General features: G+C 34.0%; 2 protein-coding genes and 2 non-coding genes across 4 annotated transcripts; all 4 read left to right on the top strand.

Annotated features, from left to right (window-relative positions):
• The first annotated feature begins 1275 nt into the window (after nucleotides 1-1275).
• On the top strand, nucleotides 1276-4976 carry LOC130724661 (uncharacterized). The gene is made up of 5 exons (XM_057575939.1): nucleotides 1276-1434; nucleotides 2697-2845; nucleotides 3206-3401; nucleotides 3962-3981; nucleotides 4641-4976. Exons 2-5 carry the CDS (start codon nucleotides 2730-2732, stop codon nucleotides 4669-4671), a joined length of 363 nt encoding a protein of 120 aa, XP_057431922.1. The 5' UTR covers nucleotides 1276-1434; nucleotides 2697-2729; the 3' UTR covers nucleotides 4672-4976.
• LOC130727133 (small nucleolar RNA U19) lies at nucleotides 1805-1936 on the top strand. The gene has a single exon (XR_009015169.1). It is a non-coding gene; the product is annotated as a small nucleolar RNA U19 (small nucleolar RNA).
• On the top strand, nucleotides 2079-2225 carry LOC130727159 (small nucleolar RNA snoR138). The gene has a single exon (XR_009015194.1). It is a non-coding gene; the product is annotated as a small nucleolar RNA snoR138 (small nucleolar RNA).
• Nucleotides 4977-9048: 4072 nt separating the features above from the next.
• LOC130721980 (nuclear poly(A) polymerase 3) lies at nucleotides 9049-14249 on the top strand. Its single transcript, XM_057572570.1, has 10 exons — nucleotides 9049-9544; nucleotides 9645-9722; nucleotides 11085-11192; nucleotides 11351-11413; nucleotides 11507-11668; nucleotides 11917-12030; nucleotides 12224-12286; nucleotides 12388-12693; nucleotides 12932-13096; nucleotides 13588-14249. The coding sequence occupies exons 1-10, from the start codon at nucleotides 9350-9352 to the stop codon at nucleotides 13975-13977; spliced, it is 1644 nt and encodes a 547-aa protein (XP_057428553.1). The 5' UTR covers nucleotides 9049-9349; the 3' UTR covers nucleotides 13978-14249.
• The last annotated feature ends 157 nt before the right edge of the window (nucleotides 14250-14406 follow it).

The following is a 14406-nucleotide window of genomic DNA, read 5'->3' as shown; positions in this document are numbered from 1 at the left end:
TCAAAGATTACACATTTTTTTCTGAAAGGCCAACAAAATAAATTAATATAAAAATTTATCATGGATATCTGTAACCAATTTAGTGATGGACTATGGGACGAAACTTTGATCAATTTTTTTACAAACTTCGTGACGGGTATCTTTGACCAGTTTAAGGATTCTGTGACTTATAATAACTATAATGACCGAATTTTGGGACCAAATTTATTAAGTTTCAATAATAATAAAAATTGAGATCATTGATTTTGCAATTGACGTCAATTTGTTATGTTCATTTCATCACTTTCAATGTTTTTGAATTTGTCTTAATATATAAATGAGATTGAATGATTTTAGAAAATTTAATAATTGTGATGTAATGATCAAATTTTGGGACATAATTTATTAATTTTTGATAGTAATAAAGATTGAGATCAATGATTTTTTAATTTACATCAAATTTTTGTCATCATTTTAGGAAAATCATCACTTTCAAAAAATTTGAATTTATCTTGATGTATAAATGAGATTGAATGATGTTAGAAAACTTAATAATTGTAATGACCAAATTTTGGGACCAAATTTATTAAGTTTCAATAATAATAAAGATTGACATCAATGATTTTGTAAGTGACATCAATTTATATCAATTTTGTTATCTAATTTTAGGAAATCATCAATTTCAAAATTTGAAATATTCATGATATAAAATAATGTTTTGAAATATTTGCTATCGTAAAAATATGTATAAAATTATATATGATACCATCAAGTTACTAATTATAGTATTAGAAAAAATTAAAGTAAAACCAAATTGGTTTTAGAAATAGATTATAATATAAGATAATATAAGATAAAATTTAAATGTAAAACATAATCTTCCAATTTAATTAAGTATACTAACAATATAAATAAATATTTTTACGTAAAAATACTCAACATCTTTTCTTCTCACGTTTTTTATTTTAATTTAATTATAATTTGTAAAATAGTCAAACCTAATTTGTTTATTCAAATATAGAAACCCGAATAGACTATAGGGTGTCAAATTCAGTCGTACCTATCGGGTCATCCTGCTTACTTATCTAAGCGGTACGAGGTAGGTAGAGATGAAATGACTTTCAAACCGCTCTAACACACTTCACTCAACTCACTCTAAAACTGATCGAAGGTCAGACGAGGCGACCCGTCGGATCAGAATTTAAGTCAAAAACTAAAAAAACAGAGCTGACCCAGCCCAAGTGTTTACTTTTGTCTAAAAGCCCAATCCAATTGACCCACTCACTGTTATCTTTGAAGCAAAAACAAAAAAGTCACTGTCATCTTCAACTTACATTGTTTCCAGCTCGGGTTTAGCGACTTCACCTTCGCCGTTCGCATCGCAGGTGCCATCGCTTCTCAGCCTCCACCCGTGACGGCGCAACCACCCTATCCGGCGACCCCGTCGTCACACAGGTACGTTTGCCCCTTCTATGTTTCGCTAACACTCACGCTTCAATTGTTGAAATATAGTAGATTCACTAATAGTTTAGGGTTCAATTTCCAATTACATTAACGTACTCATAGATCCACCCGAATTCCCGTTCATAGATTGACAATAGTTTAGGGTTGAATTTCCAATGCGGCCGATCACTCCTAACTGTCGTTCCAGTTCCGATCCTCCAAGCAACTGTTGAATTTATGGAGTTGAGAATAGGGTTTACCGATTCGTTTTTCAGTTTAGGGTTTAATTGCTACTTGTGTTTAATTGCTTGTGATTTGTAATTGTAACAACTCTGTTTTCAAACGCCCCTTTGAGTAGTCCAATGAAAATAGCCAATTTCATATGTGGCTTAGTTAGGGGGCGAACATCAACTTGAACCAAATGTTAATTTGGTTCCTTTTAGGGAGAGGCGGCTTTTTGAAGGGACCCTCTGCATTCTCGAATCGGTTGCCCCGAAAGCAGCCTTTTACATTCCTCACCATTACCTTTATTTTCTAGGAAATTCAGCTTGCATACATGGAAAAATTAACATAGTTGATTGAATTAATGTTTTTAATTTAATTGATTGACTGTGTGATATGTTTTTTATATGTTCTCTTGCGATTCTTAGTTATCATATGCCTCCTGAATAACTGAGCGGTGATACAAAGAACACTGTTTGGTTCAGACAGAGGCGTATATCAAATGTCAAACACTCGAATTTGTTTTAGTGTACGGAACGATACAACTTTTATGTTCCTTACCTAGATTAATTTGGATATTTTATTTTTATTTTTCCATGTCTTTATTAATTAATTTATTTTGTCTTTTACTGTATTTTGAGTTTTGAATCAAAGGAAGATTGATGTTAGGGAATAAATTTAGTAACTCTCCCAGTCTGGGCATTCGTGGTTGAGGTTAAGCCTCACAAAAATTGGATGTTGTGGTTTAATATGACGCCGTTCGGGCTGGATCGAGGCTCAGAACAAGTGGACTACTGACCTTACTTAGTGTGATAAGGCTTTTGTTATATGAAGTATCTGTGGCTTCAGGGAGGATTGGGGTTCCAGTAGTTCAACTTATGCACTTTTCTCATTGTTTGTGTGTGAGTTGTGTCAAATATGGTACTTGTTAGAGACTCTACTTAGGTTGGAGTTCATGACTTTGTGGTCAATCCTGTTCCTGTGCAACCTTGTCCTTTGAAATTAACTTTTGTTAACCTCAGCACAATGGTTATGGATGTTTTTGTTTACAGAAACAACTCATTGTACTAGACAAGGGAGATATTATGGCTGCACATTCCGATTCGGGTTCATCAGGGAAGAAATCAAGCAATGGAGTGAATGAGTTGCTAACTTTTAATACTGAGAATATGCAAAGCAACATGAAAATTATCTATTACAGGTTTGGTTTGACTGCAGGTTCTTAATATTATGTTGAATTTATACATATAGCTATAAGTATTATGTTTAGGTGGCACAGTGGACCATCAAACACCGGGGATTTTTTTTCCTTACCAGATTATAGAACAGTGTGGGACCCCAAGTTGTTTGGGGTAGTAATTTTAGTGTAGATGGAGTTGTATAATTCTACCGGCATGAAACATTCACTGAGTGCATAGTATATAAATATACAACACTGTCGGGGGAGGGTAGGGGGAAAACATGCAGCTCTTCAACATTGTCTATAGTTTACAATTGATGCTTCTTTTTTTCTGTCTCTTTCGCAGACAATTGAAATTTCTTTTTTCTGTCTCTAATGCAGCCGAACATTTTTATCTATAATTGGTGGAGTTGTTGCTGGTATTTTGGGATTTACAGCCTTGTATGGATTTGTCTTTTACTTACTTCTCATGGGAGTTACTTCGCTTGGGCTCGTTGCCAAAGCAAAATTTTCAATCCACTCATACTTCGACTCCTGGAATCGAGTGCTACTTGATGGCTTTCTGGGTGGTCTAATGGTAGGTTGTCTATGTTCGTTGCATCTTTCTTTCTGAATGATTTGTCCATGAGAAACATCTTTAACTCTCATGAAAGAATAAACTGGTCTGGATAAGACACGCAGAGACACACAAATAGAGAATTAGATAGTATTCTAGAAGAAAACACAATTTATGAAAGTCACCAACTCACCAAAAACATGGAAAGACACACAAATGATTAGCTGAACAACATGAATGGGGTAAAAAGATCTCTTTATCCCATAAAAGATGCAGTGGTAAAGATATGTCCATGAAATTGTTTCAGAAGAAAATATTTTAACAGACCGAATAGGTCCATGAGATCTTTTCAATCTTTACTATTTTGAGCTACTATTTTTTCCCTTGTCTTTTGCATAATAAAGAAACTTTCATTATAAATTAAGAAGCAATGCAAAGAAGAGTAGGATAGGATAGGTAAAGCTAAATATATTTCTCTCTCTTGCAATCCACACCCACACACCTACATGCATACACACACACAGTCACATATTAAATCATGTGTTCAACATTTTAACTTATCTTTTTTTTAAATTTTGCAGTCGTTCGTGCTGTTCTGGACGTATCCTTCTCTTTTGAAATCATACTTGGTGTAGTGTGAGTTTGTAACAGTAAATTTAATTTAATGCAATATTATAAAATGTTAAAAATAGAGTAGTTATGGAGCAAGTTTTTCTAAATTGCACTAGAACTTAATTCATAAATATGGAAAGGAAAAAAAGGTTGGTCTGGATTTGGGTAGATTTCCTAAATTCAAGTTGTACTACAAGTAGGTGACCCCTAATGTGGACCACTTTTAAAGTGGTCTAATTTTAGACCACTTTTTTTAACCTGCTATAATAGGTCAACACATCTTTTTTTAAAGAAATTTAATACATAACAAATTTTTAATAATATTTTTTCTTTAAAAAAATAATGTGTTGACCAGCTATACCCAGTCAAAGTAGGTGGTGTAAAATTACACCACCTAAAATTGGTGCATATTAGGTTCACCCCTACAAGTAACAACTCCAAATGTTCTGAGTAAACTAGGGTAATATTTTTCTGTGCTCTTGAGCAGCCACCACCATGGTCATTCTACTTGTGCTATGGTTGTCGTAACACTAATTGCTCTAGACCAGTGCCATCCCCCTAAAACACAATGTACAAAATTGAACTTCCTGCATGTGTCTCTTTTCCTGAAATTATTTCTATATGCTGTGCTTCTTTGACAAAATATAGATTTGCATATGACATTGTTCACATATTTTGATGGATGGAATGCGCAAAGTTTCAAGGCAATTTTTGCTTTGATGCTACTACCGATCCTTTTCCAGATTGCAGCTGCACCCTCCAATTCGTAGATAACTGTCATGATGTTCGCTTATTTAAACGTTGTGATCTTTACTATCATTATCATTTTGTAATTCAAAATAGAATCTCAAGTGGGAAGGATGAAAGACTCCGTCCCTCTTTGTGGCAGTGAAATTAACCTCTAGGTTACTTATTACTGTTCTTGATACTTTGTGATGTAGATTGCAATTTTGCCAATTTTATTCAACATTCTGATTAGCTTTACTTCTGTATGAAAATGTATCAGTCAATAAGCATTTCTGTAGGATTAAACTTTCTGATTGGCATTGCCATGTTTGAGCTTGAAATAAGTTGAATTGTTTGCTTGGTATTGCCATCAATATTTGGCGCTCGGCTGCGTTGTGCAATTTTGGGAAGAACCATTAATAGTATTGATGGCTTCAAGCTTTGGCCTAGGATATGAACTGTCTTTCAACCAATAATTCTATGCACTCTATTATTTGAACCGGATTCATTTTAAACAAGTGTTACCAACCGTTTTTCAACCAGGAATTGTTTCTGAACACTATTCTTTGAAATACATTTCCATTTCAAAGGAGTATAGTCCGAAATTGAGCCATAAAATGGTTTTCTTTACTTTTTTTAGCCGAGGTTTTGATTGACATGGGCTGAAGCAATAGGGATTTGATATCTTTGACAAAAATTACTTGAAGCTATGCCCAACCTAATACTAACTCAACCGGTATTTTTATTAATATTACCCATAATAGGTATTTGGGATTATAAATTCTCCAATGACAATATCATGTGAAAGCAAGTAACTATTTTTTCATTAATATTCAGAGGACATGGTCCATAATTTATATATTTTGAAGTGTCTTAGCATATTTTGAAGACATGATTAAGGTAAAACTTTATATATAGAATCTATGTGCAGTGGCTTTCAATCCAGCAGTGGATTTTATCAAACAGTGTGTAAGACTTTAGTAGTCTTTTAAAGTATTACATCGGTGTTAATCAAGTGTTGGTTTAGTGGTAAGTAACCTACATTCCGTAAGGATGAAAACACAAATTCAAGTTCGGAAGAAAAACATTTGTTGAAAGAGAGATATATCACTGTTTTCCTAACGGGCGGCGACATCCGTCAATAAAGAAAAAATAATATTACATGGTGGGAAAATATCTTAATTGATAAGAAATGAACGTGTGGGTAAATATTTTGTTGTTGAACACGTGTTTACACCAATTTTCTTTGATATATATCCAAACAAGAATGAGATGCCCCATCCCCATCCTTTCTCTCTCATAAACCACGTGACTTTGTGTAAATACCTTGACTTCAATAATTGAAAGGGAAATTTCCATTCCAAGGGAATAAAAAAAATACAAGAATTGTTGAAGAAGGAACAAAAGCTTAGCACACGGTATAGTTGAAGAAAAAGCCAGGCCTATCAGCATGAGCTTGTTGAGGTGGAGGTGGTGGAACACATCAAACTTACGGTGGCCGGAAGTGGATCTTTCGCCGGCGTGGTCTATGTTCCGGTGGCCGGCACTGGATTTATCATATTGGAACCTGCAGGGGCAGTGGTGGAACATTTCATTGGTGGATGATGTGTTGTGGTCTTTAGTGACGGCTCTTGAGTCCCTCGCCTTGGTCACCATGCTTTGCTACTTCTTCATCTGTTGTGGCTGTACTCTCTAATTTTCACTCTTTTTCTTCTATATTTAACTTCTTTTTTTTCTCTAAATATATTGGTATATATGTATATTGTGTGCTGTGAATTTGTGATGACTTGAAAACAGAGGATACAAATTTTTATTTTTTTTAGATCGGATCATTTTTGTATTGAATTTCTGGTATGGTTTTGTCTGTTTAGGTGGAGTGAGATAGAGAGAGCTGGGAATTTAGGCCAATAGAAAATGAAAATAATATTTACAATTTTTATTGCAGATCCATGAAAAGAAAATATGAATTATGAATTTCATTTTCTTTAGTGTTAGTCATGTATTTGTCCTGTTTAATTTTATTCATTATATTCAGAAGGATAACCTCTTATCGAGCCATTTGATATTTATTAATAGAATTTTCATTCCTAACTAATATTTGGTAAGAGCTGGGTGACATATGAGTTACTCCAAGGATAAATGCTGATAATGTATAATTTATCTTTCCAATGTAAAAAAAAAAAAGTTAATAATTGAGACACAAGTCTCTCTTCCTCTATAATTTTGCCACTCAAGTCTTATATTGCTACCCCAAGGTGGAGCAATATGGGTTTAGCCCGTCGGACTAGCCCGCCCTGACAACATTTTTAGGTAGGTAGGATTGAGAATAACAAACGCATTAATCCGTATAGCCCGCGCAGTTTTAATTCATGAATTGGCGGGTGGGTTGCTCGTCGTGCTACTTAATTTTTTTTTAAAGAAAACCTACATAAATTAGGTGCAAGGTACGTATTAATTTTTTTTTTCGTTTGTGTTAGTCTGGGCATGGTAGAGACTATTTCCTTTCTTTCATTCTTTTTTAGTTTTACCTATGTCTTGCATTAGCCTTCTACTCCTATCTGGCAAAGTAAGTTGAAGAGAAATTTCACCAAAAATATTATTAAATCATGTTAAGATTAAATGAAACATTTACATAGCACAACAATGTACAAAGGAATCAAGGAAACATAAGAAATAACTATTAGTTGTGATGGTAGGGCAAGTGACTATACTTTGTTTTTTAATTCCAAAGAACACGTAGTTATTACTATTAACTATATTTAACTAGTAGGAAACATCATGAAGGCATCACAATGAAGCATATAAATAAGAAATAATATATATTCATTTCTCTTAATTTTTTAACTCCAGTCCCTTAAATGAAAAAAAAAAATGCATTTTAAGATTTTTGTTTTTTGAAATTTTTCTATTTGTTTTACTTCTAAGGTTTATTTCTCTAGTTGATGTGTGATTTTAATTTTACAATGATATTGTGGGAAGACTTGTTGGTTTCTCATATTTTTCACTGTTCTTTTCAATTCTTCACATTTATATATATTGTCATAGGACTACTATGAGGGATAAAAATCTGATACTCAAAAATATTTTCACTTGATTAGAAACATATAGTTAAAACTTCAAATATTAGACAACCAATTAAATTGGAACAATTCCCTCCGGGTACCAACTTATTTACTGCATGCAAGTTTGAAATTCACGTTAGACATTAAAATTAAGTTGACCGATGAGCTATGATATAAAACTTCATCACTAACATAGTAACATGCTTTGGAGTGTGTGCAACGCACATTCAAACAAACATGCTGGTGCACGAGAGACTAAATATGAACGAACGTTTTGTTCTTTATATTTGTCTTATTTATTTTACAATAATATTATACTTTTTTTTTGTCTTGACCAAGTATTCCCAGAGCCAATAGCCGTGAGACTAATCCCTCGCCCCACGGTCAGCGCACTAAGCGGTAGGGGACCAAGGAGTTTTTTCTATTAGCAAAAGTTGGGATTCGAACCTCCAACCACTTGCTTAAAAGATGAAGTGCTGTACCACTACATCAATCCACTTGGTTATATTATACGTTTTCAAATCTTATCAAACGCATTCTTTATTTTTATTCATTTTCCATTTACCTCCCACCAAATAGTATAGAAGTTAATTTTATAAAAATGTCTTAATAGTGTTACTTTGAAAGTAATAGGTTTTATATATTGTTTGTAACAATCCCCATTGTTGTCACCATTACCCTTTTTCCATTGAAAATTAGAAGGTTGCTTGACAACACTTACATCATATGCAAATAAACTTATAAAAAGTGCCAAGTGATACCGCAATGCAATGATATGAATAAATTAAGAATTTACATTATATGAGAATAAACTCATAAAAAGTGTTAAGTGATACCGCAATGCAATGATACGAATAAATTAAGAATGTTGCATCTTCAACCAAGTTGAAGTAGTTAACACACTATAATCAATACAAAAACTTCAAGACTCAAGTCAACAATGAAATAAGTTGACTTTAGAGTGGAAATTGTGAGATAGTGGCAGTTGTACACGGGGGAGGGAAAAGAGAGAAAACTCACAATAAAAGGAGAAAACCCTATCAAGAATAAGGGCTTGTTTGGTTGTAGTTTTGTTTTCAGTTTTCAAAACAATTTTCAGAAACAATTTTTAAAAACAGTTTTTAGAAGAAGAAAACAGGTTGAATGACATGTTTTTCAACATTTAGAAAACTGATATCTAAAAACTAAAAACAGAAACCAAAAACTTTTTTTTAGCTGTTTTGGTCATCATGGTAGTATAGGAGTGGTGTGGTGTCACTCTTGAGGAGTCTTATATTGCCACATGGTAACATCTACTTGCTTGTCCCCTGTTACAAGGCAAGCTATGAAGTTGAAAGACAAGAGATAGAGCAGTGAAAGAAAAGATGAAGATTGCAAAGAGAGGGTGTTGTGTTGTGATTACTAAGTATAGGCTTAGGAGATTTTCTTATTAAGATTATGGTCTCAAACAGAAAATCGATGTTTTTAGAAATTATTAACGCATGAATCGTTGTCATTACTTGTTGTCTTTACCTTGAAAATCATTATTTTTGGGTTTAGCATTTTTGGAGAGGGGTTTTGCCAACTTGTATGGAATTGGAACCTCCAACCTCTCCCCCAATTCAAACTGGCATCGTTTTGGATCATCCTCCACCACCACCACCACCGTTTTCTGTATTTCACCACCGTTTTCTACCACCACCGTCCCGGGCATTTCTTCCATTTCCTCTGAACCCATCATTTTTCTTTGCAATGGATAGCCAGAGGTCTATATCTCTCCTTCAGGTGAACCCCTTTTCTTCTCTTGGTATTTTTTTCAGGGTTTTTGGTTTAGGTACCTTAATGTTTGAATTTTTTTTTGTGGGGTTTGTTCAATCATGTGCAGTTCATGGCTGATGAAGGGCTTGTTCCATCACCAGAAGAGGAAGAGAAAAGGAAAAACGCTATTCAAAAGCTCAAACAGGTTTTCAATTTTTTATATTTTTTTTGTTAATGTTCCATACTTCTTTGGTCAATACATGATTTGTGGTTGGGATGCATTGTTGTTCATTTTCCTTAAGGGCTTCATTCTTTGCATGTAGAATAAAAGAAAAATGTGTAGGAGGCTGTATTTTTTTTTTGTGTGTGTGTGTGAATGGGGAGGCCTAAAGGCCTAGGAACAAGGAGGAAACAACTACCAAAACTATGGAAGAAACTTAATCAAACATGAAAGGTACTAAGCAAACAGAGGACAGGATCACAGGACATCAAAAGTGATAGTTTGCCTATCAAGCAAGACTTAGACCAAACTAAAGCATTTGCAACAAAGTTAGCTTCCCTGAAATCTTTTGAAGATCTGTCATGAGATATTTAATCTGGTTTATGAGACTTGCACAAGAATGTGTTGATTTGCACCCAACATCCAAAAGTCGCATGCACTCGCTGAGTCAGATTCAATACTAAATTCATATATCCTTGAGCTCTGCAGCTTAATACCCAAAAGATCAGTCCATAACTCCGAATGTGCATAGCCGAACAAGGTCCTGGATGCCTGGAATAAGCAAAAAATAAAAGCACCATAATGATCTTGAACCACACCCCCGCACTCCATCACAATTATGTTGGAACACCTTCTGTGCGAGCACAACAACGAACCAGGACCTATTAAGCAGGATCACCCTCTAAAAGAATATTATCACCTTCCATAAAGACTACCCTGAGGCTAAGAGTACTAGCTTGCACCATTATTTGACTTTATTGAGCATGCTCATCCATACATATGCTTAGCTGTGTTTGTATTTTTCTCAGAAATCAATAGGACCGTGTTTGTGTGATATTTGCATGTGTTTGACTGAAAATTGTACGACAACATTGTGCCCTTACTTCAACAAGGATATGTGCTAAAATGAGATGCATTTTTTGTTATGTATGATAATTTTTGTAAGCATGGATAATTTTTTAAGGAGTTTATCGTTGCTATGAGAATGGTTTTAGCATTTTAAGGCACTGAAATTCCATTTCGTGTAAATTCTATCAATAATTATTAAATATGTTAATAAATTAAAATAGCGTTACTTTGGTCATGAAATTGTTGTAAGTTTTTCAAATTGCACTAATTAGTGAACTTATATATTCGATGGTAAGTTTTACACCAGAAACCACCACATAGCTAAAAATGTGGAACGTTTTTTTCACAACGATAACTTTATGAATTTCCTGTCCATGTGAGGAAAATTTATATTGCGTGTTAAGAGTATCTGTATTTGTTTGTTTACTAAATTTCTTGTATCTCACAATGTTTTTTTATGCAATTTGTAATACCGTCGTGATGGTATGCTTATTACAGATAGTCTCATCATGGATCAAGAAGGTTGCATGGCAGCATCGACTACCGAAGCACCAGATTGCTGTTACATCTGCTACCATATTGACATATGGATCTTATGGCCTTGGAGTAAGTGTTTCCCTCATACCACTCGATTTCCTTAGTCTAAGTTGAGAGCTACATAATTTGTCAAGTTAAGATTTCCCTTAACTTATTGTCATTTGATAGTTAAACATGTGTACAAATCTAAAGATAATTTTCTCTTCTAAACTTATAATAATGTTTAGGTTCACAGCTCAGAGTCTGATATTGATGCTTTATGTGTTGCTCCTTTCTATGCATCCATTGCAGTAAGTAAATTGTATTTCTCTCTCTTATACATCATTTTCTTTTTGGCTCTGTAGTACTTATTTTGATTTTCATGGGGAATGCAATTAATACAGGAAGACTTTTTTGTTGTGTTGCATCACATGCTTAAGAGGAGACCTGAAGTATCAGAGATCCTTTGTGTCAAGAGCGCAAAAGTCCCTCTTATCCGATTTAAATTTGATGGGATTTCCATTGATCTTCCATACGCTCGGCTTAAAGTACTATATGTTCCTGAGGTCAGTATAAAGAAACATGATTAATCTAGTTCTGAAACTTTTGTCAGGTGCATGTGTGGATATCTTAAAATTTGTGAAATTAATGCTATAAAATTTTGCAAAATAATGTCTTTGGATTATAGAGGTGGTGTGTTAGTGTATTGACATTATATTTTAGCAATCATAACACTTTTTTATATTTAATATTCTTTTGAGCTTGATTTGTTAAAAAAATAATTACTTTAATGATGTTAGCAATTATCCTACAGAATGTTGACATACTAAATCCATTCTTCATGAGGAATATTGACGACACTAGCTGGAAAAGCTTGTCTGGTGTACGAGCAAATAAACGCATTCTGCAACTAGTTCCAAATGTTGAGGTATGATGGATTTTTGTCCTTTATTTTCTCCATAACAAAGAAAATAATCATATTCATAAACAATTGAACAATTATCTAGATGATGCGAAGGACTCAAAATATCCCAACTTTTGTTGTTGTTCTTGTAATTGTAAATCTCCCCCTTTTCTATGCATCATTGTGGTCTCTTATATGCGAAACTCATGTCTGTCAGAATTTTCAATCTGTGCTACGGTGTCTTAAATTATGGGCAAAAAGACGAGGAGTGTATGGAACTGTAAGTGAATTTGTTCGTTTAAGTAATGTTTACTTCCATAGCTTGATTCATGCATGAACTCAACTTTTATGACTCACATGAAGCAAAATTTTGGTTTGCAGTTACTTGGTTATTTGGGAGGAGTTCATTTGGCAGTTCTTGTAGCTTATGTTTGTCAAAGACACCCTGATGCCACCTTAAATGGTCTAATTGCGAACTTTTTTCGAACATTTGCATTTTGGCCTTGGCCTACACCAGTGATGCTGCAGGAAGGAATGTTACCAACAGTTGTAGATGCTATAGAAACACGATCCTTCATGCCTATTCTGTTGCCATCTAGCCCTTACGAGTATTGTCATTCAAATATAACTAAAAGCACATTCTACAGGATCAGAGCTGAGTTTCTACGGGGACATAATATAACAAGGGTATGTTATCTTATTTAACTCAGGACTCCATTTTGGTATACATTTGTTGCTTGTGTAAATACTTTTATTTAGAGCCACTTAATTGAAATGCTTTGCAAATTGTATTTACTTGGGCAACTATAAATGGAGTTGAACCTCCTATTTTCTTGTTGATGAATTACATAACATGGAAGCTTAATTAAAAAAAAACCCTTGATGTATGTCTTTTGCTCATTTTATTTATTTCATCTTATTGAAGGATCTTTCAAAACCAGATTTCATTTGGGATATTGTATTCGAGCTTTTTCCATACTCAAAAAGATATACACAATTTGTCAAGATTTACCTCTCTACTCCCGATCAACGTGCGCTTGGAGACTGGGTTGGATGGGTGAAGTCACGCTTCCGCGGTCTTCTTGGCATTGTAAGTAGCTTAAACGATAAACTTAGCTATCTCATATAGCCATGGTTACTTTGGCATGAGAAGATGTGTGAAACAATGTAGAAGAAATGACTATGATTCTGCTTCACTCACTGCAATTACAGAAGAAAAATATTTTACTTTTTATTTATTAAATATTTCACTATTACTTAACCTGATGAACTTGGCATAGAAATCATGAAGTCTCCAGTAAACTTAGCTATCTCAAATAGTCATGGTTACTTTGGCATTAGAAGATGTGTGGAACAATGTAGATAATTGACTATGATTGTGCTTCACTCACTGCAATTACAGAAGAAAAATATTTTTTTATTTGTAAATATACTATTACTTAACCTGATGAACTTGGCATAAAATTAAAAAGTCCTTCTATTGATTGGGAACTTGTGAATGTGATCGTGAATCATCAAAGGGCATTACTACCTTTCTATATATTTTATCATCATTTTCATATATTGTTTTATTTGTTGCAGTTGGAGGGGGTTCAAGGTTTTTGTGACCCTAACCCTACAGAATATGTTGACACTAATAAAACGGAGCCAAATGTGGTTTTCTATTGGGGCTTGCAACATGACAAGTATAACTTAGTGGACATAGATTTGGTTGAGGGAGAGTTCATGAAGATTATCAACAATGGCTATGAAGGTTCTCTTGGAAAAATGGAGTTGTCCATCCTGTTAGCTTCTCAACTGCCTAAGAATTCTCAATTTGATGAAAGGTCTGTTAAGGGTAGAAAAACATGTTGGAGGATAATTGATTATGATAAGAAAAGGAGCCATGTCTACTCTAACCATCTTCCACATTGCCTTATTGGCCATGTGACACCTAGTAGCGAGGCTGAATGCCTGAGTTCTGGTAGCTAGATTGGGTTTTTATTTATCTTGAGCTTGATGTATGTAATGTAGCCATGTATAATCTTTTATTTTTCCTTCTTTCTTGTATTCTGGCTTCTTGGCTTAGTAGGAGCATAGGTTACATGACATCTGTTGAATGAGTAGTCTTTAGTCATACATAGCTAGAGGGGTCTAGGAAATGTAAAGTGAAGTGAGATATTTTGCCATTCAAGCTTTAGTGTTTGATGAATAATGATTCATTCACACTTTCCTATTCGTGTTTGATAGAGGTTTTTCTTTCTTTCACAATATATTTTTCATTTCATCCATTTTTCATTCACTTTTTCTTCCTATTCCTTTATTATTCCAATCCAACTGAACTTTTTTTATCCGAACCTAGAATTCATGAGTGTGACTTGGGCTATTGATTGGACCGCACCTATTTATGAATTTTATCTC

The sequence above is a fragment of the Lotus japonicus genome, chromosome 6, assembly GCF_012489685.1.
Source record: "Lotus japonicus ecotype B-129 chromosome 6, LjGifu_v1.2".
Lineage (NCBI taxonomy): Eukaryota > Viridiplantae > Streptophyta > Magnoliopsida > Fabales > Fabaceae > Lotus > Lotus japonicus.
Note: the sequence above shows the minus strand (reverse complement) of the source record. Positions and strands in the feature narration are given on the sequence as shown.